The sequence below is a fragment of the Anopheles moucheti genome, chromosome 3, assembly GCF_943734755.1.
Source record: "Anopheles moucheti chromosome 3, idAnoMoucSN_F20_07, whole genome shotgun sequence".
NCBI classification, from domain to species: Eukaryota; Metazoa; Arthropoda; class Insecta; order Diptera; family Culicidae; genus Anopheles; species Anopheles moucheti.
Genome location: NC_069141.1, coordinates 65,887,103 through 65,914,529, shown reverse-complemented (window position 1 = coordinate 65,914,529; position 27,427 = coordinate 65,887,103). Strand labels below are relative to the sequence as shown.

At 45.0% G+C, this 27,427-nt stretch overlaps 3 protein-coding genes across 3 annotated transcripts in view; 2 read left to right on the top strand and 1 right to left on the bottom strand.

Moving 5' to 3' along the window:
* Positions 1-17,047, top strand: part of LOC128303389 (triple functional domain protein) — a 57,890-nt gene extending 40,843 nt beyond the window's left edge. Inside the window, exons 9-16 of the mRNA XM_053040326.1 lie at positions 111-186; positions 13,682-13,793; positions 13,874-14,469; positions 14,543-14,659; positions 14,753-14,942; positions 15,031-15,225; positions 15,298-15,507; positions 15,586-17,047. Of these exons, the coding sequence (XP_052896286.1) occupies positions 111-186; positions 13,682-13,793; positions 13,874-14,469; positions 14,543-14,659; positions 14,753-14,942; positions 15,031-15,225; positions 15,298-15,507; positions 15,586-15,819 (1,730 nt within the window). The 3' untranslated portion in view covers positions 15,820-17,047. The remainder of the gene's footprint in view (positions 1-110; positions 187-13,681; positions 13,794-13,873; positions 14,470-14,542; positions 14,660-14,752; positions 14,943-15,030; positions 15,226-15,297; positions 15,508-15,585) is intronic.
* Positions 17,048-19,833: 2,786 nt separating this feature from the next.
* On the top strand, positions 19,834-25,712 carry LOC128303390 (Y-box factor homolog). The gene is made up of 2 exons (XM_053040328.1): positions 19,834-20,132; positions 20,202-25,712. The coding sequence occupies exon 2, from the start codon at positions 20,255-20,257 to the stop codon at positions 21,389-21,391; it is 1,137 nt and encodes a 378-aa protein (XP_052896288.1). The 5' UTR covers positions 19,834-20,132; positions 20,202-20,254; the 3' UTR covers positions 21,392-25,712.
* Positions 25,713-26,173: 461 nt separating this feature from the next.
* Positions 26,174-27,273, bottom strand: LOC128303391 (TM2 domain-containing protein almondex). Its single transcript, XM_053040329.1, has 4 exons — positions 27,136-27,273; positions 27,024-27,052; positions 26,892-26,954; positions 26,174-26,820 (listed from the first exon to the last, which is right to left on the bottom strand). Exons 1-4 carry the CDS (start codon positions 27,239-27,241, stop codon positions 26,254-26,256), a joined length of 765 nt encoding a protein of 254 aa, XP_052896289.1. The 5' UTR covers positions 27,242-27,273; the 3' UTR covers positions 26,174-26,253.
* Between the last annotated feature and the right edge of the window lie 154 nt (positions 27,274-27,427).

The following is a 27,427-nucleotide window of genomic DNA, read 5'->3' as shown; positions in this document are numbered from 1 at the left end:
TTTTCGTCAGCGAGCCGGCCCAAACCCCGGGTCTCGTGTATTCATATCATACCGCACACAAACACACTGAACTGACATCGTACGTTTGTATTGCTCTTTACTCTTTGCAGAAGTGCCGCAGGAAAATGATTGCATACTACCGAACCAGCATACGTCGCCCGTCAACAAACGGAAAGGCTTCAGCGGGTAAGTGCAAAACATGCAGCATTAGTTTGCTTTTCATCAAACTGCCTTTTGTCGTGTACCGCCTTCCTGTACTGTTTTCTTGTTCTTCTTTCCGGTTTGTGAGCCATCGCCTTGTCGCCGTTGAGAGGTTAAATTTGTACCAGTGTTGGTGGTCCGTGGTTTTCTGCCACTGTTTGCATAGAAGAGATGTCTTCCACCCCCCTCCCTTTATGGTGTCTCCGTTGGCACAGGGGCCCAGCGACCACGAAGCGGGGCGAAAAGTAAAATCGAATCGATTGTGTGTGTCCTCCGTGTGCTTTGCTGTGGACGTACATGTTTACCATTTTGGAACGATCCGGGGTAGTGGCCGGTACCACCATATCATCGGTACCGAAGGCAGCTGTTCGTCAGCACGCGGGAACAGCGCCGATGCCCTGCACGATCGATGTTTACTTTTCATGCCGTTATCATGTATCCGCGCACACTGCACCGGGGGATGTCAGAATTTTGCGAAACCTGAAAGGAAGTTTGACATCGGTCCGCTCCGGTGTGTGATGGCGAACCATCGGTTGAATTGTTTGGCGAATTGTGTGCCCATGCGTTTGCTCCTGATTGGAAGTCCGGCTCCGGTCTTTGTAGTGCGGAAAGAAGCGCCATATCGCACGCGGACCCTTGTCGGACGAAACATATCCGGGATGGCCGCTGCAAGCCTTGCTTTGTGTTTGTACATTTGCTTGAATTCGTTTCACGCACTGCAAATGGATAGAGTTGCAGATGAAGAAAAACAACGACAACATACCTGGAAGTGGGATTGATACTTAGTGTAGTCAAAATGGATCTGTCACTACGCAAGAAATACTTACAGGAACTCTTTTTCGGTTAGGAACGGCTACGGCGCATTTAAGTGATCACCATCAGGGAAAGATACATAAATCAAAACACACCTTTCGTGTTAGCAAAAGCTTTTATCTCTACGTATAGTCGATTGATTGCAATTATTGCTTTAGGCCACCTGTGATAAATTGATGCGCCACCCGGACAAATGGTCATTCGTTTGCGTTCACTAATCCTTCACAAATTCATAACGCGCTCCGAGTGCGCTATCGTTTATTTCGATAGCCAGCCCACCAGCTAGACAAAATCTCGTAGCAACTCAACGCCATGACACAAAGCCGCCTTTTTACACGCCACGTCCCCAATATGTTGGCGTTCACCGTCCTTCCGGAGGTAAAGCGTGATGAAAATTAATGGTGTCCTGTTCGTTGGGCTGTGGGACAGGGCACGGAACGCATGCCTTATGAATAGTTCATTCGGTGCTGGCATACACCTCGAGCCCCGAGTCGATAAAACGTTGCCAGAATATTGATGTATGTGGCTGTGAGACGCGCGTAAAGGATGGTGCTTCTAGAAAACCCGCAAAGTACGAGACCGTAGAGCGTCCATTCCGGCAGGGATAGCCACATCGCTCGTCATCGGGTTTGAGTACCATCGCGATGTCCTTATTTATGACAAACGGTCAAGAAGAACGTCGTCATTCGCCCCGGTCGTGTTGGCTGCCAAATGAAGAAGGCTAGCCGGGAAGCGATGCACGAGCACGCTAGGGTGGTTTATATCCTTACCGACAAAACAGCTTGTCTACCGGTGCCGTGCGAGCATACATCACACCCGTAAGCAACCGTAAACGGTAAGGTGTGTGTAAACAGCTAGTATATTGCTAAGGAAATCCTTTTTTTTGTGACAAGTGGCAGACACTTGCCGAATAGCGCGCCCTAGCGCCCCCCGCACACTATTCCGGCGTGAAGGATGTTTTTCTGTTGATCCTCGCTAAACGTTGAGTGTGTCATAAAAATGTGACGAAAGCTCGACCTGTCGGTCGACGGTCGGTACGTAAGAAATTGCGTGTTTTCTGGTACGTTGCGACACGGCAGTACGTATCCCGCTGTGGTCAGTAATGGTCGTTGCTGACTCACAGACAAACCAGCGCTCCCGGGGGCTTTACGGACATCAAAAATTGAGGATTGAACCACAGTGTGGAAGTGTTCCTGCTCTGGAAAGCACCACCGAGTTTGATCGGGTTGGAGGCTAATAACTTAGCGCTCGTAGTCAAAGTTTCCCATTTGGTGGGAGGAAGGAAACGAGATGCTAGTAGCACACACAACAATCCTTACCCAACGGGCGCTCCCGGCAGGCTACGATGGACACTCGGAAATAATATGTACCAATAAGTGTTGCCACGAACGAGGTACAGGGAAGACTCGGAGGTGGTAGCGGGACTATTTATTGTCCGATTTTCCGGAACAAGAGCCCAAGTGAGCAACAACTGCTTGACCGACCGAATAGCACATGGGGGCTATTTGGACGCTTTTGGTTAAATCACATTAAGCTCGAGCACTGATGAAGAGCATCATGTTGATGATGATGATGATAAAGATGATCTTCCCCTCTAACTAAGAAGGAACTAAGAAGGATCTGCCCGATGGGGAAGAGTTTTAGGTGGCAAATATTTAATAAACAAAAAAACATTACCACCACCGGGACGGAAGGCGCCAAGGTAACTAAATGATGGTACAGTTGAGTGCAATTTCGCTAAGTAGAAGATGGTTAATCGTTGGCGAGCAAAAAAAAAGTAACCAGTGGTTACGAGGGAGTATAAACGCCATCGCCAGAAGCAGCGATCCCCTGAGGCTGGTACTAACATTTTTCCGACATGAAGCACACGCCGCGTTGCTCGAAAGGTTGGTTTAAAGTGGCCAAAAACAAAGCAAACAATTGCTGTGAAAACGTATCACCCAGATGCTTTACAATGTGGTGCCATTCTTTTGATTTGCGTACAAAAGTATCCTTCCCCCCTTCGATGAGGCGGGTCTTGATGCTCGGGTTTCGGAAAGCGAAGTGAGAGTTACACAGTAAAATGATAATTAAAATTTATAAATCCCATTGACGCGACCCCCAAGGTATAAAGGGAAGGTTAAAGTTTGGTACGCCCAACGGCCAGGTTTTGCAGGCCGATCTAAATCCAAAACAAACGCAACTCCTTCTGTGTGTAGCTCATCCATTACCGGCCGAGAGTGTGTTCGGCTTTCAACGGTTTTGCAATCCCGGTGACCTTTACCCCTTACGGTCTCTGTGCCCCAAATGGTTGTGATTTCTGTGTTAGAATGAAACCCCGTTTTGCTTTCTGGTAATTTTGCCAAGCAGAGAAACAGCACGGTTGATACACTAAACGGCAGGTAGTAGTAGTAGGTAGTAGAAGAAGGCAATGAAGGGTGATGCTTGCACACGACGGGGTTCATCGCAGTATAAATAGCTGAGACTCCATTTGACCGACGTTAATCCTGCCTCTCGGCTTGAAAACCGTTGACAATGAGTGTAGTGTAATAAATCAGCAATTTTCCACCTCATCATCATCCTCGGCCATGGCCGAGTCCGATTACCCGTGGTTGGTTGGCACCCGGTTGGTGGCGCGTTGGGAACCGCGGCGGACAGGAAGGACAGGATTCTTTTTCTAACCCTATTTTTTTTTCTTTTGGGTCATCTGTAGTGTGTAGAGCAGCGCTCTTTATCCTGCCTGTGCGCCACACTGTACACGTCATGTAATGCTTCGTGAGTATTGCCAGGGGGATGAAAAAACAAAAAAAAAAGCGTGTGCACCCACTCGGTCCCATGTGTGGTGGGTATGGCCCTGCCAGGAATTCTCTTGCAGATGAAGATGTATGTTTACACGCATGCATGCATGCATATTTCCCCGGGGGTCCTAATGAGGAAACTCGCTGTGACTGCTGTGTTGTACTTTGTCTAACGAGCGGGGCAGCGTACCTGGAATTATCTGCACCGTCAAAGGGCACCAGCGCGCCACGCATATACGGCATATGTTCATGAGTAATAGCATTCTCGCGTGAAAATGGTAGACGAAATTCTTGTGAAATTCGTTGCCATTTAGCGAATTTTGCAACCCCGATGGTCTTCTGATGCTGTCTCCATGCAACTGCAACACTTTGCCGTTCTGACATATCAAGGTGGTGTATCGTAATTATAGCTTCATTCTCCAACACCAACCACCCCATCGACCATCGAAACACGCGTGCGAGGAATCGTCGACGGAGAAGGGGTCCACTGGCATATGATATACGATGCCGATTCGTACGAGAAGCCGCGTGATGATCGTACGACGGCGCACGGGTGGCACGCAACACATTTCTTCGTCATTTCCTCCAAAACTGTGACGCACGGTGTGTGTTTGCCTCCGACAATGCAAATGGTGTTACGCTTCTTTTTTTCTCACTAGCGCTGTCAGAAAATGTTACCGCCGCTCCCATTTACATATTGCTGCGTTTGGGTTTGCTGGATGATGCTGGTCGCTTGACGCGAGACGCAATGGAACAAACCTTAGACGGAGAGGTTTTCCCAGACAATTGATTACCGTTCAATTATCAGTTCTCTAAGCCAATTTTCCCTGCCTAGGCGTGACGGAACTGCCCGGGATAAGTCATCTTCCTGCTTACTTTCTGGCTTCCGTGGAAAGCGAAGACTGTGGTTCTCGTGAACAATTAGTCAAAACATATCGACGGGTGGATTCAATCTGAAGAATACAATCCGTTTCCCCTTTTCCACTTAAATCAGGGGTCGGCAAAGCGAGGCCCTTCAAACAACACAAGATCAGGACACTAACAATGTTTATATGAGAATTATAATCCTCATCAACTGTGTCTTATTTCATAATTTCTATGCTCGTCTCTTCCCAACTAATAAATTCTTGATCGGTCTGTAAGCTTACCATGGTTGCTTTAACACTGAAATTCAGAACGCATGCGGCAATAAAGACTTCTTCTTCTATTGGTTTGAATGGGATTTTGGAAATGTCCTGTCGTGTGAAGACCGGCGCTGCTACCAAGCCGTCCATATTAACATTGTTATCATTGTTAATTCACATTGGAACGAAAAGCAAAAAAGTAATTTAAAAGAAAGATGAAATATTCAAAAACAACCGCCGTCAGTTAATAATCATAATACGGACAGTTCATGATAATAATTTTGAAAAGGCGTACTTGTAATATTTTAAGAATATTTTTACAATTGCTTCATGATATCACCTATTTAATGAGCTTGAAAATTCAATTTAGAGTGTCTGGTTCGCAACTTCAACATTGTTTCCCACTATCTGGTCCTATTCGTGAAAGGTGTGCCGACCCCTGAGTGGAATTATCGCGTTCCACCCCATTGATCGCTTCTAGCACTGCTTGCTCCAAAGACAAAATTCGTTTGGTGATTTGTCCCCTCATTCCGGTGGAGAAGGACGTTGCAAGAGAGATAGTCGTGGCCCACCGTTTGCTCTCCTTGCCATGGAGCACAACAGCACAGCGACAACAGATCGTGGGTAATTAAACTGGTGTCGGAAATTGGAGGAATCCTCGCACCCGCTTTTCGATCACGCCAATGCCGACCTTAGCAGCGGATAAGGAAATGCTAATCGAAAAACGGCCACTTTTGGCCGCGGAAACAGGAAACTGCGCACGAAGAGTGTGAAAAATCGCACATTAATTGTACCTTCCCATTTTACTTTCTTCCGACACCGGGTGGTTTTGAGGGGCGAGTTTCTCCCTTCGCTTGGATATTTGCCGAGCGTTCTAATTTGCATTGTAAATGTACCGCACGACGAGATGGGTATGACACTAAGATTAACTGCGCTCGTTGCGTTGTTGATGATGATGATACTGGTACTGGTAATGTTTAAATTCCGTATGCTTGTTTAGTTTCCATTTTTTCAAACATTTTATTGCACCACGCTCACGGTTGAGATTCATCGCTGCACATAACGTCCGCTTTCTGTTTTTCATGCAATCTTTATTGTCTAGAAACCCGAGAAGTTTTTGGAAGAACGCAAAAATAACTCTTTACCACCTGTTATCACCTCGTGTGATAAAGAAGCATTGTGTAATTTATTTGATGACTTATTCAAGAGTTCCTTCGATACGGATGCCGCCAACTTACCATTGGATGTGGCTCTTTACAACGTGTCCGTATATGCGCTTGGTCTGATCCTTGATCTGATGACACGCTAACTGCTATCCAACTGCAGTGATCCTTTGACTGAACTGTTTGTTCATATCTTCGATCAACGCTCCTAGACATGCCTCAACAGACAGATAGATCTCATCATGCCAACAGCCAGCAACAAAGCAGTTTGACCACAAATTTTGTGAAATTCATGCCCAAATGTCAATGGTCGTGCCTCCGGATCCTAAATGTATGTCATATGCACGAATCTTAAGGCCACTTCTGATCGGATGAATCACCGGCTACTGTTGGCGAAGCATGCACAATGGTGGCTAGAATTGCATCACAACACCAATCGCCACTATCGTGTAAAACTCGATAAAACCGTACCTAGGGAGTTCGTGAGTTTTTCAGGCGTTCAACAGGACCCCCTTGCTGCTCATTAATGACGTTTCCACGGTACTCAGGGAATCTGAATGTTTATTATAAGCGAACGATCTTAGGCTTTTTCTTGCTGGAAGGTGTTCTCGTCATTGTCTTGCCTTGCAATCATCGATTGATGGCTTCTCGGACTGGTACCTGTTCAAAGACCTTCCAATTTCTGTTGATAAGTGTTTATCAATGTCAGGCTTAAAATTGCTCCGCTGCAATATCATTAAGGACATAGGAGTTACTCTTGATAGCAAATTTGACACAAGGATAACGAAATCATCAATTCGAGAGGGAGCTCCCCGTCCCCCATGGCCTAATGCCTTGGTATAGCGGGCGCAACAACTTCAAGAGATCTAGAGGCCTGTCATGTCTAGGCTCTCTTTGACTTGATTTGCCCTGTAGCAGCTAGATAGTCTGCTCTGAGTACTAGGGGTTGGTCCGGATGGGATTTTGGACCGGTCCCAGTCGTGTGAAGATCTGCACCGCTACCAAATGCACCACCGGGTGGGTCTCCCGCTATGGTTTAATCATAAATAAGACTGCTTCGACTGGCACTTGTAATGTTTAATTAAACAATTTGTACTGCAATCTCTGTTTTGTGCCACCTGACCCTAGAAAAGTTAGTGCTATAAGTGATAAGGCCGTCTGTTGCCCATTCACTGCGGGTTTTAAATGTACAAATATACAATCCAAATGTGTATTGCAGGTACTTTGTATCGTACTGGATTGAAATGTTAAAGTCTATTGACATAATATTGCAATTGATTTGAAATTATTTTTATATTAATAACAGTTAGTTAGGCGAGCTAGATCGCCGGCCCTCAGAGTCCTCCCAAATGACGCACTGTGAAAGATCGCACTGCACGCGAAACAGAATCAGATCAAAGATCCGGCCCCGGTTTTGCTTATTTCTGTTGCGTCCATCAAGAGAAGAAAAAAAAACAGCACAATTCTTCATAGCAGCAACAAACCACCAGCAGCATCATCATCAGCATCCCGCGAGAATACAACCCTGTTGCGAGTGTCTGTTTGTCTTTCGGTGGAGGCGCCGTGGCAAAATGCGCTCACGGATGATCACCTACACACACACACACACCAGCACAAGTCAACTTAGTTAGTCAGCGCGCTAGGAAACAGACAAGGAATGTAAGGGCAAAACACAAAATCCATCCCCCACGGGTGCGCTCATCTCCCGGTGCTTGGCACCGGTGCAGGCTATAGAGAACCGGGAGCAACAAGAGATCGCGTGTTTGTGTGTAGGGGGGTGGGAGGATGGAATCGATCGTGTTAAATATTGTGTCGGATCTGTGATTTTCCCACAGTCTCGGTTCGGCAACGGTTGCGAACGGATGCAAATTGGAAGTTAGCTACGAGGACACCGGGAAATTGGATGTGTGGATATTCAGGAATGCGCGTGTGAGGGTGCTGTGAGAAGAGATCGCTGCTTTGATCAGAGGATCGCAGCATTAATTGTGTGCATTGTTAGAGCAGATTGTTTTGCGAGTAAAGAAACAACGTTCCCACGGTCGCGTGTGTAGTGTCCGATAAGGCAAGGTCATTAACGCGTCACGGATGCTTCCCATCCGGACGATTCGAACGAGTTGACCAAAAAAGGTGACATTCATTCGTACTAGACAAGGCGTTTGTTTACCTGCCAGTGTGTCTTCCCAATCTCCTTGGGGCAGGGGGTGTTTTTTGTTATGTCCTTGGTAAAACTGCGTCGAATATTGTGACAAGAGCGCCTAATATGAGTGGCCAGACATCACACATCGCATTCGTATTCTCATTCTCGTCCGTGAATGATATCCAGTGAACGTTTTGTAAAACAAAAAACAACCCCCAAACCGGTTCAGATTGTGGCGCGGAACGTACGATTAGTGTAATTTTTTGTTTTGTGTAGCTCCGTGCTATCGATACCAAACACAAACAACAAAGCACACCCACCCAGATCATGTGGGGTGGCGCGGCAGTGAAAATGACGTTACTTTATCAGTACAAAGATAAAATATGTGCCGGTAACGTGTGTGTAAGGTAAGGAAATGTACGTTAGATAAATTGGCAAACATCGTCATAGAAGCGTGGTTCTTCCCACCGTAATGAAGTGCATTAAAACCAGATATTGAATGTTTCCCGCAGGTGCAACAAAAAATCGGTACGCAACTAGATCGCGCCACTCCGATCCTATCGGGAACTGTGGTTTGTTCTGTGGCAGTGTACAGGGTGATAATTAAAAATCGACACACGGGGAAATACACACGGTCCCTTTAAATTAGGTTTGTTAGGCTTGTGCGGCTCGGTAACCTGCTTCATCGGTGGCCGGAAGGGAAAACACTTTTGTTATGCATCGGTCATGGTGGAGATAAAAATAATTGACACAACGGTGTGATTTTAGCACTCGGGAATGCGCACTTACGTAATGTGCGAAGTACCTGGCAAAGGGCACTAATTACTAGTCCGGTACATCCCGTACCTGAGGGAGAGGTCATGCCCACTAAAAACGTGCCCTTCGCTATCCTTCGGGGGGAGAAGGTTTTTCTGTGTTCAAACCCAATAAGTCCCCTTTCTGTGGCTACATTTCATTAAACAGTATTATTACGCGAGTGCTGCAATCTCGCAAATCCTATCGACAGCCTTGTCGTTGGGTAATGTTAATTAAGAGATGGATGTCCACCCGTACCCAGACGGATGCCGTCTCTGAGTTATTAGAGGTGCAACTTATGCACCGGGTGGTTGTTGTTGTGTCCTTTCCATTCAAGACAGTTCATCGACAGTGTGTGGTCTTTAAAAACTTTGCTGGCCCGTTGCCAAAAGTGCTTAAACGGGGTGTTCACATTATTTATATGGACGTGTCAGGCGGATGGGTTGAGGAGGTGGTTTCCGGCTTCCCGACAAAAACGGGTTGGAAATTATTATGAACATATTTCTCCTAATGTTCCGGCCTATAGATGTGCATCGAAATGTGAAACCCAATTAAATTCCAATGTTGACAAAATTGAAAAACACTTTGTTGAGAGATTTTGCGCCGGAAACATCGTTGAAATGACGATCGCCGATGTTTTTGGTGCTTTCTACACCCCCTGCGCTTGTGTGGCCCCGTCGTTGCCTGAGTTTCGGAGACGTCACCATTTCGGGAAGGCCAATTGGGTACAGTTTCAATCGACCGTATCGTTGGTGCTTGGTGAGAAATGTCATCCTAATATTCTTAGGACAAATCCATTCGGAACCGGTTGGTAGCAACTGAGAGCAAAAACAACAACATCATAATTTAGAAATAGTTTAACTGCCAGCAGAGTTGAGCGTTCCACACACACACACACACAGCTGGCCAACAAAAAAAAAACACATCTTCTCGCGTTCGTCGATCCTTGGCCTCATATCGGAATATGGCGTAGTAAATGTAAATTGCGGGCAGACAGACAGATTGCGCAACCTAAAGCAACGCGAGGTACGAAAGGTTTAGAACTTTAATTTGTTTTAATGTTTTATAAGCTGTTTGGTGGTATGATTGATGAACCCCTTTTCGGTTTCGACTCGGACATTTTCGGGTGGGTGTAGCCGAGAACCGTTCATTCATCCCTAGATGTATGGGGATGATCGTTCGTACCAGTCCCCCGGCGCAGGAATGGATGCTTAATTAGGCGCGGACACCGTTTAAAACTTACCCACGGCGACGGCGCGGATCAAGGATATTTTCCACGATGAACCCATTACCCTTCAGTTTGGGTGATTTATTGTAAGACTTTAAACGTTTTGCGCCCCGAGTCATCCTGTAATGAAGTGTTTACTAAAACACTTCATCTGTGAGTATGGCTGTAAGTGGGAACATTTATTAGAGTTCTTGAGAGAGCGGTCTGGTGAGATGTCGTCGAAATCCTTGGAATGACTTGGTTATTCGGCTACGTTGTCCAGAAATTCCATTTTGAGACAGGATCCCATTAGAGAGTGGAGTGGATTCAAAACACGCTGTTGAATGGTTCTTTACCTCCAACCAAGAGAAAGTGTGACATTTGTCAATAAAAAGATTGATTTGGCTAATGCAAATATGACTCTCCCTACATTTGCAAACTGAAAATTGTTACATTGTATGGTTGGTGGGAATCGTTCAGCTAAATAAAGCAACTCAACTGCACAGACCTCACATTTTGTTGTGACGCGGGGTGTTGTCAGCGGACAGTTTTATCCTTTTTTCCCCGTTGGTCTAATACTGCACCTGGACATACTTCCCCCTCTGCTGTGTTGTGTTCCTTCCAAACGTTGATAGAAGTTCGACATACACATGTCAACACTTTGTGATAAAGTGCCTCCTAGTGGTAAACAAACCGCACCGTCGATGGCGGGAACCATAAAGAAGAACCATCGTGAGAAAAAGTAGGAACGGTACGGAAGAGGGCACCCGAGGAGACACCCATCAACATCAAATTGTATCGGGCGAGAATCATTCCCGGGACAGATGGGTGGCAGTGAGTAACTCCGAGCATTGGGGAGAGCGTAGTCCGTCCACCGGCGGCCGTGTGTGACCAACCCGGATGGATCAATCGTTTTTCCGGCTTGCTTCTGCATAAAAAGGTGTAGCGGGCCCGGGTCGTCCTGGTGGTGACGGCTTCCCTCTGCTTTGCGGTTCAGTTACTTTTGTATACACGGATCGAAACATGTGCCCACTCTGGTGGCGTTGTGGGGACGGGGGAGGAGTGAAAAAAGAGAGCAAAAGCGCCAGCAAGCGCGTGAGTGAGTGTGGTAAATATTTTGATTTTGTAAATATTTACACATACCACCGGGGCGTGCCCCAAGGGTGAAAAGCAAGCTCTCCTCCCGGGTACTTGAGTAGCGCCGGAAGGTTTTGTCGAAATCCCTAGTGTGGGTATTGGGGTTTTGGAGCCGACCCCCGGGGGGGAGTAAACATTGGCCAAATCAGCGAAGCCTCTTGATGTGTGGGGACGCTTCTTGTAGATGTGTGTGCATCATCCCCCCATCACCTAAAGGGCGATGTTAGACGAGACCCGTACAGTAGTTCCTTCGACTTGTGAAGCTGATGTGTGGATTGGACACTAAATTTTGGGAAGACTGTTAAGATCTTCCACTGTAAGATAACACCGGAAGTCACAATCGGTAACATCACCCGACAGACTCGTCGAGAGCTTAGATAAGACTACCGTGGTAGTACACACGATGGAATCCTTCACCTAAGCCATCCCACCCAAATAACAATCGCAAAAACCAGTTGTCCACAATACCCACCCGACTGCACGCACACGATGGCGTGCGCACGGTGTGTGACAGGTGTGTGACGAAGCGTGCTGGAACAGATAAAACGTCAGGAACTGCTGGGTTGTGTTGGGTAGTTTAGGCTATATGCTGCAGGGAAGTACAACACTCCACACTCGACCACAGATAACGTCCCCGCAGCGCCACGGTTCCTGCTGCACACCCCTGCTGCAGAAGCACACACTGTTGTGAGCCTTTACGGGAGACACTATCATGGCGTGGCCGTGAAGGTTGGGTTCCCCGCTTTTTTCGTTTGTGGTCGCAGTGTTAGAAGTCAACCTACTGATGACTTCCCCTTGAAATTGTACATTGATGATGGACGGTTTCGCTGCGATGATGACGATGATGGCATGGCACGCACACACCACAACCCCTGCATATGTGGGGGGTTTTTTTATCAGCTCGGTGTGAATCGGTGACAGGTTTTTTTTTATGCTTGTTGCTTCCAGTAATTAAAGCTCCTTCCAGTAAGGTAGACAAGAGGAGAAGACGCCCAATACTGTTGTTTGAAAAATCGGTGCATAATACATAACGAACCCCCTCGCGGTGGATTATTCGCGATCCGTAATATCCGAGGGTATCCCGATCGTATTCACTGGATGTGTGGTGAAGGTGCTGTGACCTCTGCATAATGTGCCGCAGTGCTAGGACGGCAAGCTCTACACCCCGTTTGCATGAGTAACAGGTCGTCACGCACGGCTAGACGTAGACTTGGTTTGGAAACTGGAACGGGCTCGTAGTCAATAATCCAGCAACAGACGGTCAGTTTCGGGGTCAAACAATCCCACTGGCATGTTGTGTAGTGTGGGATGTAGCCATGTCGTGTGCACTGTGTTTGCCAAGTTGGTTCCAGTTTGCGTGCTGCCGGCAAGATTGTTGTACGACCGATAGCACCACCACGGCTACCCATCATCATCGTGGTCACCACCGTCTTCTTCGCGTAGGGCGTGAGACAAACGTGCAGTACCAGGAGGGCGAAGATGCGTTAGTGCTATATCCACCGTCAGCGGGGATGGCCAGGTAGGGTAGTGGAGGAGGGAGAATTCGGTTCATAACAAAACTTTTTTTCCATTCATCCCTTGTCAGAGGGTATTTGGGCAGTGGAGTTTTCTAGTGAGTAAATAAAAGCTGCATGAGTAAGCTACACTTGAAGTGGGGGGTTTTTTCCCTTAAGACGAAGGCACTGATACGCGTGTAGTGTGTGTCACCACGGTGAAGCATTCCGATAAGTAGGAACGAAAATCTCAATACATCCAGCGAACATTATGCGCGATAAGAAGGAAGTCTTGAACCGATTCGGGACGCGATTCGGGTTTGCGAAATCCGAACCGAAAGGGCTTTCTGAGGCATAATGGTCAAAATTTGCTCTAGTACACGGTAACCTTCCAAGGTGAACGGTAACAGTGTTCCAGCGAGACAGCGAGAGAGTACAACGCTATCACAACAATTTCGATGGGCAGAAGCAAACAGAAGCGATCCACCCAACCCGCTGGAACGGTATCGCGATTAAGCTCGTTCCCGATCGGTTGGACAACCCTGCACAGTCTCTTGATCAGGTTATTGAGAAGAAGAAAGGGCAATTGTGTATGGGGAAGCGGTGTTCTTATAGATTTCAACGTTCAATATTTTCATGTTATCGCGTCTCGGTGTGTTATCAAGATATTGTCAACGATGGCAAATACGCGATCCATTTGCAATTGGAATAAAAGGTTGCGAAATGGATTGTGGATGTGTGGGGATGACTCTATGACATCGAATGATGTCTATCAAATGATTTGACGCTAAATCAAATTGGGGTAACTCATGTGTTCTGTTTTCTTTTCAACAGGAAAAAATGGCTACCGACGCAGTTCCGCAAACTCTCGCACGGCAAATCGGATAAGCTACCTCCGGTGGAGAAGTCTCTCATCAGCAAGAAGGGCTCCGATAAGAAGGTTAAGGTAAGCTACTAGTGTTCCACCGTCACTCGTCAATACCGTTTTCTAATCAAAATCCGTCCGTTTCTTTCTGTATCACACAGCCTAATCAACAGGAAAAGCCACCGGAAGAGCAGGAATCGTCGACGGTCGCTTCGGTGCAACTGGAGGCTGAAGATGAGGAAGCCACAGCGATTGAACTTCCGCCTCCGATGAAACCGATTCAGGATACCGCATCCGCCTTAAGCGGCGCTACCGTTGCGCCCTCATCATCCGAGGATGCGACCGGTACCGCAAACAAGATCACGAAGGCACTATCGCTGAAATCCCTGGAAGAACCGTCCAGTGCGCAGCCACCGGCGGACCTGGCCGAGATCGAGCAGTTCGTGAAGCAGAAGGTGGAGAGTTTGAAGTATCTGGAAAATGACGGTACCAACAGCAGCAGCAGCTCGGCGATGGCGATAGGGCTCGTCGGTGGTGATGGAAGCAGCAGCTCGTCGACGACGATGGCCCTGAACGGTGGGCACACGATCGCGAAACCTGCCATTTCGCCACAGTTCTCCGAGAATGAAGCGGCGGATGAGAATCTAACCGAGGAGCAGGGTATCGAAGATATACTGCGCAAGCGGAACTATGCGCTACGGGAACTTATCACCACCGAAGAAGCGTACGTGAATGATCTTCATCAGATCGTCAATGGGTAGGTAGTCATGCTGTGGATAAGTCGTTGTCTCACACCGGAGTAAATGCTAATCTGTCTGCAAATGATACAGATACATTGCGGAAATTCGAAACCCCTCCAGCACGGTACCGATCCCGGAGGACCTGAAGGGTGGCAAGGAACGGATGGTGTTTGGAAACGTTGAAGCAATATACGAGTGGCACAGAGAGTAAGTGTTTGCCATGGAGAATGTTTCATCCATCGTCGAAAGCTGTACAGTAGCGCAACGAAAAATATAATTTGCTCTACTGTTTCATTTCAGTCATTTCCTCAAATCATTGCAAAAGTGTCTACAGAACCCGTACGAACTCGGTCCACTTATTAAACGTAGCGAGCGAAAGCTGCACATGTACGTCGTCTACTGTCAAAACAAACCTGTCTCGGAGCACATTGTGCAGGAGCATATGAGTTACTTCGATGAATTACGCTTAAAATTAAAGTATAAACTATGTGTAAGTATCATGGCACCATTTCGCTGTGGGTTGACGGAAAGTTACAGTGTTACGGTATTAACATTCCTGTCCGTGGATTGACTTTCAGTTAGGAGATATGCTCATCAAACCAGTCCAAAGAATAATGAAGTACGAGTTACTGTTGAAAGATATCCTGAAGCATACTCTGCGGGCCGGTCTCACTGAGGAGGTACCAGGATTGAAGGAAGCGATGCATATAATGCAAGTAGTTCCTAAGGCTGCCAACGATATGATGGACGTTGGTCGGTTACAAAAGTTTGAGGTATGTACGGTACACGGTGGTTTGTCCAACGAGAGTGTTGTGACCGTGGTTTCGTTTATGTTCGCATTGCAGGGTAAAATAACGACACAGGGCAAACTGCTGCTGCATGGCCCGCTGTATTGTGTCGAGGGTGCCTCGAGTAGTGATAAGAACTCGTACAACTCCCAGAAACCGAAGGAACTGCACGTGTTTCTGTTCGAGCAGAACATAATTTTTGCTGAAATTGTCGGCAAGAAAACACAATTCACCAGTCCAAACTACATCTACAAGGCGCACATACAGGTACGATCGAGTATGACCACCCAAAAGTAAGCATTTCTTATTTTTATTAAATCGATCATTCTCTTTGTGATGCATTAGGTGAACAAGATGACACTACAGGATCTGTCCGATCAGACAAATGGCAACCGGTTCTCGCTTTGCTCAATCGACCCACAACGTTCCAGTCTTAGCTATATCTGCACCGCCCCGACACCGGAGCTGCACAACGAGTGGCTCAACACGATACACGAGATACTGAAAACGCAGAACGATTTCCTAAAAGCGCTCGTAAGTCCGATCGCTTATCAAAAGGAACTGACGAAGGATTCTTAAGGACGCAACAAACCACACGCGTCTGCGGTGGTATGGTAGGCACATGTTTTACCACTTTGTTTACGTCCAACGGAGTTGCATACTGTACGGTTCTGTACCAGGTACAATGCCGTTTTCATTTTACTGCGATTCGGAAATCGAACATTAGTGAAAAACACTCCTGGATCATTACGAGTATTATTTATTTTACTGCATTTGTGCATTCGTTTGCACGGATGAGGATCACACGGCGGCAGCATTTTGTATTTTTTTGCAAAAAGTAAAAAAACAAATCTATTGAATTATTTATACACGCGAAGTCACACATCACGCCACGGGATAACAGCAGAAGCTAATAATGCAGCAAATTGAATTTGCCTAGGAACAGGTGCATCACACGTTAAGCTAAGGCAGGAAAACAAACTATTCAAAAGTATCACGGTATAGAATATAAAAACCAACCTCGGTCGGTATAGTTCACCGAAATCCAATTTGCTAAGAACAAATACATGCGAGAATCCATCGGACCGAACAAATTCATGGTTTTCGTTCAGCAACAAACTGTGCTGGACGTTCCTCGTGAAAAGTGATGGAATAAAGCAAACTACTCTAAACAAACGTGCACGTTCATCTTTCGCGCTTGGTGCCACACCGAAACTCAACAAACAAACACACGAATCAAATGAATAGAGATTGGCTAATGTGCTATGTTAACAAACAGATACCAATACCAAACTTACTCGTTAAATTCAGCGAATGAATGCGATTATGATAGACAAATGGACGCAAAGAGGAACGCAAAGTGACGCGTTAGCCGCACTGGCACAATATTATATCCTTAGCGCATTGGTCACCAATAGTAAAACAAAGAATATCAAGCAGAATGCAACAAACAGACAACTTATTCGTGAGAACAAAAAGGGATGAGAACGCAGATGAGAAGCGAATCGAGTTCGAGCAATCGGAGCAGCATTAAAGTAACAACACAGTAATATTAGAATAGCAAAAAAATATCGATTACTTACAAAAAAAGATACAAAACAAACAAAGCAAAGTATATATTTTATGAATATGATTATTAAAAGAATATCCCACATTGAGAGGAGGATAACAAATGGCAAATCAATCGCAAACCAGTAGTAAAGCGAAAACAAGAAACAAAATGAGAACAACAAAAAAAACGGAAGGAAGCAATGTAACATCACAGTTAGAAGGAACAAAGTGACAAAGCTGATCGAAAAAGGAAGAATATGAACGGAGCAGCGAAGCAGATTTGTAGCTACAGCAGAACATATTTTTGATATTTTGTCATTTTTGCTCCCCTTTAGTAATTTGACGAAGGACAAAGGAAACATCCGCGTAGCAAACACTGGTAGCAATGTACTCCATTTATGCGGACAGATTGTACACCGGATCGTATACCAACACAAGGGAAATTGCGGGGAGAGCGCAGTTCCTCTGTTATATTTGCATGTTCGCTTGTAGAGGAACAGCACCGTACACAAACAAACAAACAAACAGAGCACACCTCATAGGTTTCGCAGGCGATTTTTAGGCGCAAGGTTAGAGAAAATGAAACGACAAACGTTTGGGACACACACGTACACACGGGACCGCGTCTGGAATAATCGGAAGCGGGTAATTTGTTTCATTTGATATTCTCCCTTTTTTACCATTTTGTGGATGATCACTTTTCGGTGAGGTGTTGTAACGTTTTAATGTTACGCAGCTTCTTTACGATTCGCCACCATTATAAAGCTTCATTAGAGACACTTTCTACGGCAAAAGCTGGAACATGATATCCGCTCGTTGAACAAACGATCGTGCAAAAATGGAATGCTACGACGTATAGACTGAGAAGGAACCGCCGCCATGCTGTGTGGCAATTGCATTATAAGTTCAGCTGTTAATCGAATGCGAAGCTTTCTTTTCTGAATATGATTTTGTTTAGCAAATTAACTTTACGTCATATGAGCGACGTGTGTAAATGATTCAGACGAGAACAAGCAGGCAAACAGTTCTTTCGAGCTTTCCTTTGGTATTATAAATTCGCAAGATGTGAGGGACAGTATCAATGTATAGTTTATGTAAAAAATACTTCAAGCTTTACTTCGTAACGCCTTTATGGACTGTTTTAGACCAGTAGGTACTTTATTTTCGGTCAAGTTTAAGCCTATACAAATTCAATTAGCCAGAGTTTTCCTATTTCCGTTCTCTCGTGAACGAAAGATTAAGTTAGCTATTATTTCACATACCGGATTAGCGTGAAGGAATGAGCAGAAGAGGTTGAGTACCAATGTGTCGCAGTTCGTCTATTATTAATCCAGGATACAAAAATTGCAGATGGATTGCGTTGTATATTTCTTATGGATATGAGGAACATGCAGAATACGCACAAAGTTAGAATCCAAACTGCAGAGGATTTGGTTAAAAAGGTTAAAAGTACGGAAACGAATTGCATATGGTGTTCCACAACATTTAAAAGGCAGATATTTTGTTTTAGTTGCAATCCTCTTTCAAAAAGGACAAAATGCACCTAGGGACGATTTCTTACCATAATTTGAATGTTCGAATGAACAATGGGTAATGTTAGGCGGCTGCCTACTTGGTGGTATCAAGGGAAGCGAAGATCCGAGGTCAACGGAGAAAAGAAGCGCTTGCAAGCACAAGCAGGCTGCAGAGAACAAACAAGAGAACATATTAAGCGACGAGCAAACATGGAGTATGGATAAAGAAAAAAACATTTGTGTGATAATATATAATAGTAATATGTTATAATGTTTAATTTATAACTATAACCTACATGTAGTGGCGCAATGCAGCGGAAATGCTCCCTCACTTACTCTCTCTACTTTCCGTTCTGTTGACTTAAAACAAGGGACGGAGCCCGGAAGCGCAAACGAAGGCTCGGGAGAGAGTGTTGGATAAAAAGCATGTGTAAAATATGGCAGACAAACACAGTATGTGTTCCCCTGGGGTTCCAGCGCTGTAAGGGGTTGCATCCTGAATGCGGAATGGAACGAGCACAGGGGCTGAATACAAAGTACGAAATGGAGGAACAAAATCAAGCATGAAGAATAAAGCGGATCAAAAGTGAGAATAATAATAATTACACGTGTAATTGTTGTACATTGCGTTGAAATCAAACCAACAGTGAAGCTCGGAAGTGATTCGCCCCCAGAATTAGACTATTAAAAAATGGGATAGCTGAATTGAATTGTCAGCGTTAACCGATTAAAGGAAAAGCAAGAACTTTCTTCGAACAAAGAGCAGTGAAGAAATGAGTGGGGAAAAACGCCGATACTACACGCGAAGAACAAAGTGAAGATAAATAAAAACCTGCAAAAACTGAACCCCATCGCACGTGACAATTAATGGCCGAATCAAAGATGTCTGAAAAGAATTATGTAATTGCGTGTATCATCGTGAGCATCATGATTTATTTTTTCTGCCAATATTAGCCCGGGAATTCCGGTAAAGTGTAGAAGGTTCGATACCCGCATTTTCAGCAGCATAACCTCATCAGATGTCTATTTGGAAAACTCAAGGTTGATAGAACTATTTCATGCCATTTCAGAGGCGGTGGCCTGCTATGTTTATAAGCAATATCACATAATGATTTTATGTACGTTTTGTCGAAATTTGACGATGTGCAACCGCGCTCCTAATGGCATCGGAAGATTTTCTGGAGCCTTTTTAACACACACCACCCGCGCCTGGTTGTTTTTATGAGAGAAAATAACACCTTGCGGGTGGTTCATGAAGCAGCTTTTCCTCGTGATAGGTTATGTTCCGCTTATAAACATTGGTCCTCATTGAAAATGTACAATATATTCATAAATTGATGTTTATTAGGCTATTTTTGGCGAAAAACAAGTTAATATATGAGCAAGTTTTAAATTTCTTCCAACCAACACGTGGGGACCGATTTGAACAAGCCCATTGTTAGGCTGCTGTCAGATTTGGGATGACGTTTCGCCGCATTGGTCAAGCGGCCCACCCTGTATAGTAACCTTGTTTTTGCCGAAAAAAGAAATGTGATTTGCTTCCGATGGCGATCTGAACGGTTCACAATTTTTTAACATCCAAAACGCTCGCTCCAACGTAGTATGACTACCGCGTTCAACTCTACATCGTAGCAGCAGCCGCAGCAGGTTAAACAATCAGGCCCAGTGGACACCCGCTCATAACATCCGAGCTTACGTCTTACGGAAAATCTCGAGACGGTACGTGCAGGTTATAGAACATTACCATTATCGTCAGCATTGCAGCAACCAGCGGAAAACTTGGCAGAACTCATCGTTCCAACAGCAGCTTGGCAGATACAGAACATCGTAAGTTTCCGTCGCTCCATGCCTCATTTAAATGTTCCATATAACATCGGTGTCGCCATTTTCTGACAGTACTGCAATTCGAACGTGCTTGAAATAGGGGTGAATTAGAAAGACTTCCCAACATGGCTGACCAGCAAGCAAGTGTTGAACAGCAGCAGGCACCGCCACCTCCACAACAGCAGGCCGCACAGCAGCAGCCGCAACAGACTGTTTCCGGCGAGCAGCCGCCACAGTCACAACCTGCCCCGGCTCAGGATGCCGGTCAGAAGCCGGCTGCTGCGTCCGGCACCGCACCTTCAGCCGCTGCTCCGCCACAACCGCAAAAGGAAATCATAGCCACGAAGGTAACCGGTGTGGTGAAATGGTTCAACGTGAAGAGCGGTTACGGTTTCATCAACCGGGGCGACACGCAGGAAGATGTGTTTGTACATCAATCCGCAATTGCGAGAAACAACCCAAAGAAGGCTGTCCGCTCTGTAGGCGATGGTGAGCAGGTCGAGTTTGATGTGGTCATCGGGGAGAAGGGCAACGAGGCGGCCAACGTAACCGGACCGCAGGGCGAACCAGTGAAGGGCAGCCAGTATGCGGCGGAGAAACGTCGAGGCTTCCGTCACTGGTGGCAGAAGCGTGGCCAACGCCGCCCTGGTCAAACCCGTGGCAAGGACGGTCAGCTGGAAGGTGGCCAGGGAGATGGCCAGCAGCAGAATGATGGACAGATGCAGCAGCAACAACAGCAACAGCACCAACCACAACAGCAACAACAATCTATTAGCAAGCAGCAGCAACAGCAATCACAGCAGCCTCGTCGCTACCGCCCACGTGGACGTGGTGGATACGCATCCTACTATTCCCGCCCGGCTCCCCGTGGACCACGCCGCGACATGGTGATGGGTGATAACGGCCAGATGGATAATAATATGATGGATGATAATGGTGGAATGCGCGGCCAGGGAGGTCGCGGTGGAGGTGGTCCGCGCCGATTTTTCCGACGCAACTATCGTAGCGGTGGCCGCGGTGGTGGCATGGGTGGTCCACCGGGACCCCGCCGTGGTGGCTATAGACCGGACTATCAAGCCGATTACCAGCAGAACGGTGGTGGCCAAGAACAGATGGCACCGCGCCGTGGTGGTGGCATGCAGGGACGCGGTTCCGGCGGTCGTGGGCGATTCCCGCGCCGTGGCCGTAACCCACAGCGTCCGCGTAATGATGGTGGCGTTAATAACGCCGTTCAGAACACCACCACCGAGAGTTCGGCATAAGGCGGCAGTACAACATACGCCCCTGACCATAAGATGCCCAACCACTAACCTGCATCACCATCATAACCGCTCGAGTAACAACGGAGACGGAATGGCCCGCGCCTAGTATCATCCTTTATAATGCGCGGCCAAATAACACGCACCGAATGAACGAACAGCTCTCGAATCACTCCACAACCATCGCACGATCGATCGATCTCTCAACAGTGGCGGACAAACAACATCGTCGTTAGATGGACTAGTGCCCAACATGTTGGTCACCGTGTCCACTTCTGGTCCACAGGAAACGAAACTGCGTAAGTACAAGCTTGATCAACACCATAATGCTTTTCCAACAGTATTGCGCACTCCGTATCCTTACTTTCATTATCGTGTTTACGTAGAAACAGAAGCAAACGATGCAAGAACAATTGAAAGCGAGCGCCGCGCACATAAGTTGTGTAATTAATATCCCAACAATCGTACAATTCTCGGGTCTTTGTTTCGGTGCGTGTATTTTCTGAACAAAGAAAATGAAATATTAAAAAAAGATTACAAATATGAAAGAGCGATTATATTATTTAAAAACAAACGAATAACAATTAAACGTAAAAAAACATACATTGCACTATCCTTTACTTGAGCAGCAAGAGAAGCGTACTACTAGTGAAATCAATTGGATAAGAGAAGCGGAGAATTTCTCGATTGAGTGTAACAACAGCATTCATAATAGAACCAAGTAGGAAGATCCCTGGGAGTAAGGAAGAACGTATAGAAAGCCTGCTAATTTAAAAGTAATATCAAGATCAAGTATATTTTCTGTCGCTGCTGCAGTCGCGTGTTAGGTACGCGCGCGCGCGCGTCCTCAGCGAATATCATCCTTCCATCGGCAGGAGGACGACCGCGACCTGTGTGTATTAGGGAAACGAAAATTGGAACGTAACACCTAGAAAACAAAGACCAACTCAAAGTAACTAGCGCGCACAGGCACAATCGGTAACATTGTCGCGTACGAGATACAGGACCTCGATCGTCTCGTACCCGAAGCATCAATGATGCTTGCACATAAGTAAAATGATTAACAACGTTCAGCGAAAGTTTCGCTAGAATAAACGATAGGCAAGATGCAGAAGCATAGGGCTGGGCTTGTTCCGTGTTTGGTGTGTTTGTTGTATAAGTGAACATATATGTGGCCACAGGTTTCCTATCAGGTGTGTGTGTGAGAGAGAGAGAGAACGGAAATATTACGCCATGGTTCCAAAAATTGCAACCAAAACTTCAACTACGCGACAAAACAGTGAACTTACTTACTACCCCACACACAGCCACAATTTATAGCTGCTACTATTTGAATTTCGGTTCATCGTTTCATCCAGTATATGTCTACAATTTCAATCATTTTATGCACCAATTTTTCCACCATCCTTTTGAAATATGGTGTTTTATGGATATACTTCCCCGTTTTTAGGAACAATGCCGCGGGAGACGATCGTGGTAATTTGAAACATTTGTTATTTTTTGGAAGATCACTTGTTACAACTTACCGCCAGAGAAAATTGATGATGAAGATAGTAACAACATGATAAAAACAAAATACACACTTAAGCAATTTGATGTAATACAGGCAAACAACAATACAAACTACTAAATATGATAAGCAGGCAAACTCGAGAAATGAAACCATCATGCAAAGATGAGTCACTCTCTCTCCCTTGAAGTGTGTGTTTTTGTGTGTGAAATGTACGGCAGACAAGAGCTAATTAACCAGGGAAACATTTGAGTAACAATAAGTACGTTTGAGTTTTGAGTAATGATTGTCAGTTTGAAGTTAAATAACATATTAGTAGAAAAGAAAACAAAAAAAAACAGAAGGAAATGGAAAGAAAAAAACAGCAGCTAGCAAGTGTAACGAGGTTGGAATGAGGAAGGTTAGTAACAGCATGAAAATGAAAGGAAGGTAAATTGAAGCAAAAACCCGTTCCAGCCTCGTAAAAGGTTTGCAATAGAACTTATTCTACACTAAATGATAAAAAATAACATTTCAACAAAACGAATGAAACAACCTAACCACACACCACGTAATTCAACGATAGTAGAAGTCGGTTGTGAACGAAACAGTACGGCAACACACAGTTAAAGGGTTTCTTTAAGCAGAACCACAAAGCCAAAGCAAATGGAAAAAAAAACATTCTCCAAGAACACGCCAAAAATTGGAAATCGCCTACTAAGGTGATCCAAGATGGCGCTTGGCTTGTCGGGCAATTGGGGGACGGACGGAAAATCAAAGCAACACCGATCCCACACACAGCAGCAAACTACGCTTTCGATCCACGTGTCGTAGTAGTCCGCCATTTTCTACCATCTATCCGCGTGGTGGTGGTGTGCAACCGGAGAACGATCGCGGTTTGCTTTGCATATGTAACGAAGGATGCGTTCAGGTGTTTTGGTTTTTCCCATTTACTCCCCTTTTGGTTTCGTCTGTAGGTGTGTGCGTGTGTGTATTAGGTTTTTCATTTTCCGATTTGATTTACCCAGTGGTTTTCTGTGTTTTTTTTGTCAAATTTACTTACACTAAAACAACCACGGCCGTTTGTGCGTTATAAGATTGTGTTTTGTGTTCAATCTTCCCAGCTTACAAATCATTTTTTATCAGCGCTACATCCTTACCTTAGCATAAGATCGTACAAATGGTTGATTGGATTTATTGCTTTTTTTAACAATTTGTGTTTTTATTAATGCAACTCTTCGTAAACACTCTACTACTACCATCAAGCAGCACAACCATGCAAGGGATTGGGGCAGTATAAACCATTCTTCTCGACCGGCATTATTGAAAATTAACGATCGCGCCCAGCTAATCACGCATTCCTGCAACACGCGTGTTTCAAAATAGACAGCAATTCCCCAATCGCCTGTGTGTATGTGGGAATTGGTAAGTGTCTCTGTGAATAAGCAGGAGGATATTTTTAGCATTTGCGGGGAAGTCTCTCGAAAAGAAGCGAGACCCGCACGGCCACATACTAGCCAGGTATGTGCGTGTGCGGTTCCGGGTTTCCCTGTGGTGTATTCACATCAAAACATGCGAGTTGTTAGAGTGTGACGTTTGTTTTTTTTTTTTAAACGGAGAACTGCATTATGCTGCAAAAATTTCAATCTAGAGAAGATGGCCCCGGGAAGAACGGTGTTAGAGTAATGCCTGCAGGAAGAATAACATTTTTTTTTCTTTCTTTGCGCCCTAATCCCATGCGTGAGGCAATTTTTATCTAGACAGTCAAGTGAAGGTTTGTGTTTTGTTTTACCATTTTACACACCGTTTGATGGTATAGCAGGAAATTACACACCTAAAGTGTTTAGTGACAAAAAATCAACAAATTATTAATACACATTTAACAGTCTCTGTAAGCTAAGAGGTAGAGGAGCAAAAACAAAGTGAAATTGCATGAAGAATGTCGCGCGAAAAAAAAACAACAAAGAAAAATACAGAACGATAAGTTCAAGCAGAACAAACCATAAGCAACTGTACGCCACCATTGCTCTTTAATCAACAACAAACCAAAGGTAAATAAATTGAGCAAGTAACCATTACGAACAAGAGTGGCATAAACCAGCATAAAAAAAAGCAACAATTACATCTTACAATAGTTTAACCACATAAATAAGCAGGATTCGGTAGAATTATAAACATCGGTTGCAGGCAGGTTGTTTGTTTTGATTGTTCAAACAGATATACTACATACATTTATTCTCTACCAAGAACCAGCACCATGTAATACACGAACATTTGATATATACATTTGAAATCAAGAGATCGAAAGAGAGAAGGAATGCAAAACAAAATTTGCAAATAATATATCATAAATGAACGAAAACCAAGCAAAAAAATCACCTAAATAATGAAACCAAGCAAACACACTATTGTACACTAGAAATAATATGCGTGAAACAAATGAAGAAGCAACAGTAAAAAAAAGGAGAGCTAAACAAAAGCAGAACGCGAACGTTCAGCATTGATGTGTTGATGGAAGGCCAAGCAAAATGTGAATCATTGAAAAATGGAACCAGTTTGCCTGTACGCGAAGAAATGTGTGCAAAAAAAACAATTAAAGAACAAGAAAACAGCAAGAAGATGCAAATACTATGGATAACTAATAAATAATATGCAATGTAGTGTGTGAACGCCACTTAGAAACAGCAACAACAGCAAGTAAACCACCTTGTAGAACTGCGGTGGATATAAGGAGCAAACAAAACAAAAAAAAAACGAAAAGAACCACAACATACGGTAAATGAATACCAGTTAATATACCAAGCATATAAGAACATCCTTGAATGAGAAGAACGCATATAAAATGGGGGTGTAGCAGTGAAACAAGACGGCAGAAATGATTGTTATGAAACAGTAACAAACATTATACACGATAATGGAAGAACAATTCACCGTTGATCGATCGTACCCAACAACAAAATTAAAGTGATTCGAGAGAGAGAGAGAGAGTAATACAAAGACCAACGAGAATCTATAAACACCCCCCCGGCGATTGTGAAAACATCCACAGGAAAATGTCACAGAACATCCAGACGATATGCTGTGTGCACCCGTTGTAAAATGGCAAGATGACGATTACGTTTCATCGGAACGTGTGCAAAGCTGCGAGAAAACGCGAGAGTGCTACACCGGAAACAATGTCGAAACTTGTAAAACAGAAAAAAGCAATAAAAAAATAGAAAAACTTCATCTTTCGGGTGGTGATCGAGGATGGTTGCAAAGGAGCTTTATATCACACGAATGAAAATGTTCGCTATTTTCCAGTGTTTTATTTAGTGGCTAGTTCACACACGTATCACAATTTTGCTGTTACTAGTAAAGGTCCGACAGAGGGAGTTCAGATGTACAGTGATCCATCGGCCGGACCGAGGTAGTGTAGCGAGATCAGCAATACATCGATTAGCGTCCAAACGCCTAACCCACCGAAACTGAACAGTTTACCGATGCCTTCCTGCCAGTGGCCGAGGAAGAACCGATCGGCACCGAAGCCACCGACCGTGATGCTTACGATCAGGGTTATTACCCACCGGTAACCTTGCGTCCAGTTGCAAGGGATCTTCTTCATGAAGGTACGATGGCCCATGCACAGCAGCTCCGAATGTACGGTACAGTTGGTTTTGTACTGCGAATCGATCGAGTTGCAGCCACCCTTCTGTTCACAGTTATGTTCCCAGCGCTCCGTTTGGTAGCAGTACCGGCATATCATCGATCGTTTGATCTCGTTCTGGGTAGCCGTCTTCAGCTTGTCCACGTGACAGTTCACGTTCGTTTTCGGCAGACAGGTCACGTTTATCTCCGCACCGTACACACACTGTGGATTGTACGTGCACTGCAGGCAAGAGTTGGGAAGGTCTGTACAGAGCGTATCGTTAGGGCAGTGGCTCGTGTCGGAGGATGATTTAGACTGCAGAAAACAAATATACAATAAACGGTGTGAAGAGTGTCCACCACATTGGGGTAGGAATTGATGCTTACATTAGAGTTGATAGTTACTGCCGAGCGGTCTGTATCGGAGCTGATTTTCTCAAGCTTGGTGGGCTAAAAAGGGAGCAAAGACACAAATCAATTACGTTGAGGTACCGTGTAATAACGTTTGTGTCTACTTACAGTGACTTCAGGATTGTTGGAATTAACGGCTAATTAGGATGAAAAGGGACCTCCGTTAGTGCACTTTTACGGAGCAGCATACGCAAGTTTTGTTGTTTATTGCTATACTTACATGACTGTGTGATTCGTATGTGCGAGAGAATTAGCGACATCATTAGAAAAACCACCGATTTCCAGTTTAATCGGATGCATCGTCCCTGAAGCAGACTGGGTAACATCTTGTGATTTAACTTTTGTATATCCAGCGATTTACAAAACTCTTCTTCTTCTTCTTCTTTTGCGAAACAGGATATATCCTTCTATGTAGTGAGACCCTAGGGCTTTCTCCACATATTCAAAGCTTTACAAAACTCAGAGAATTTACAAAAATGACCCAGGTTTGTTTATGTTGTGTTTTTTTTTAT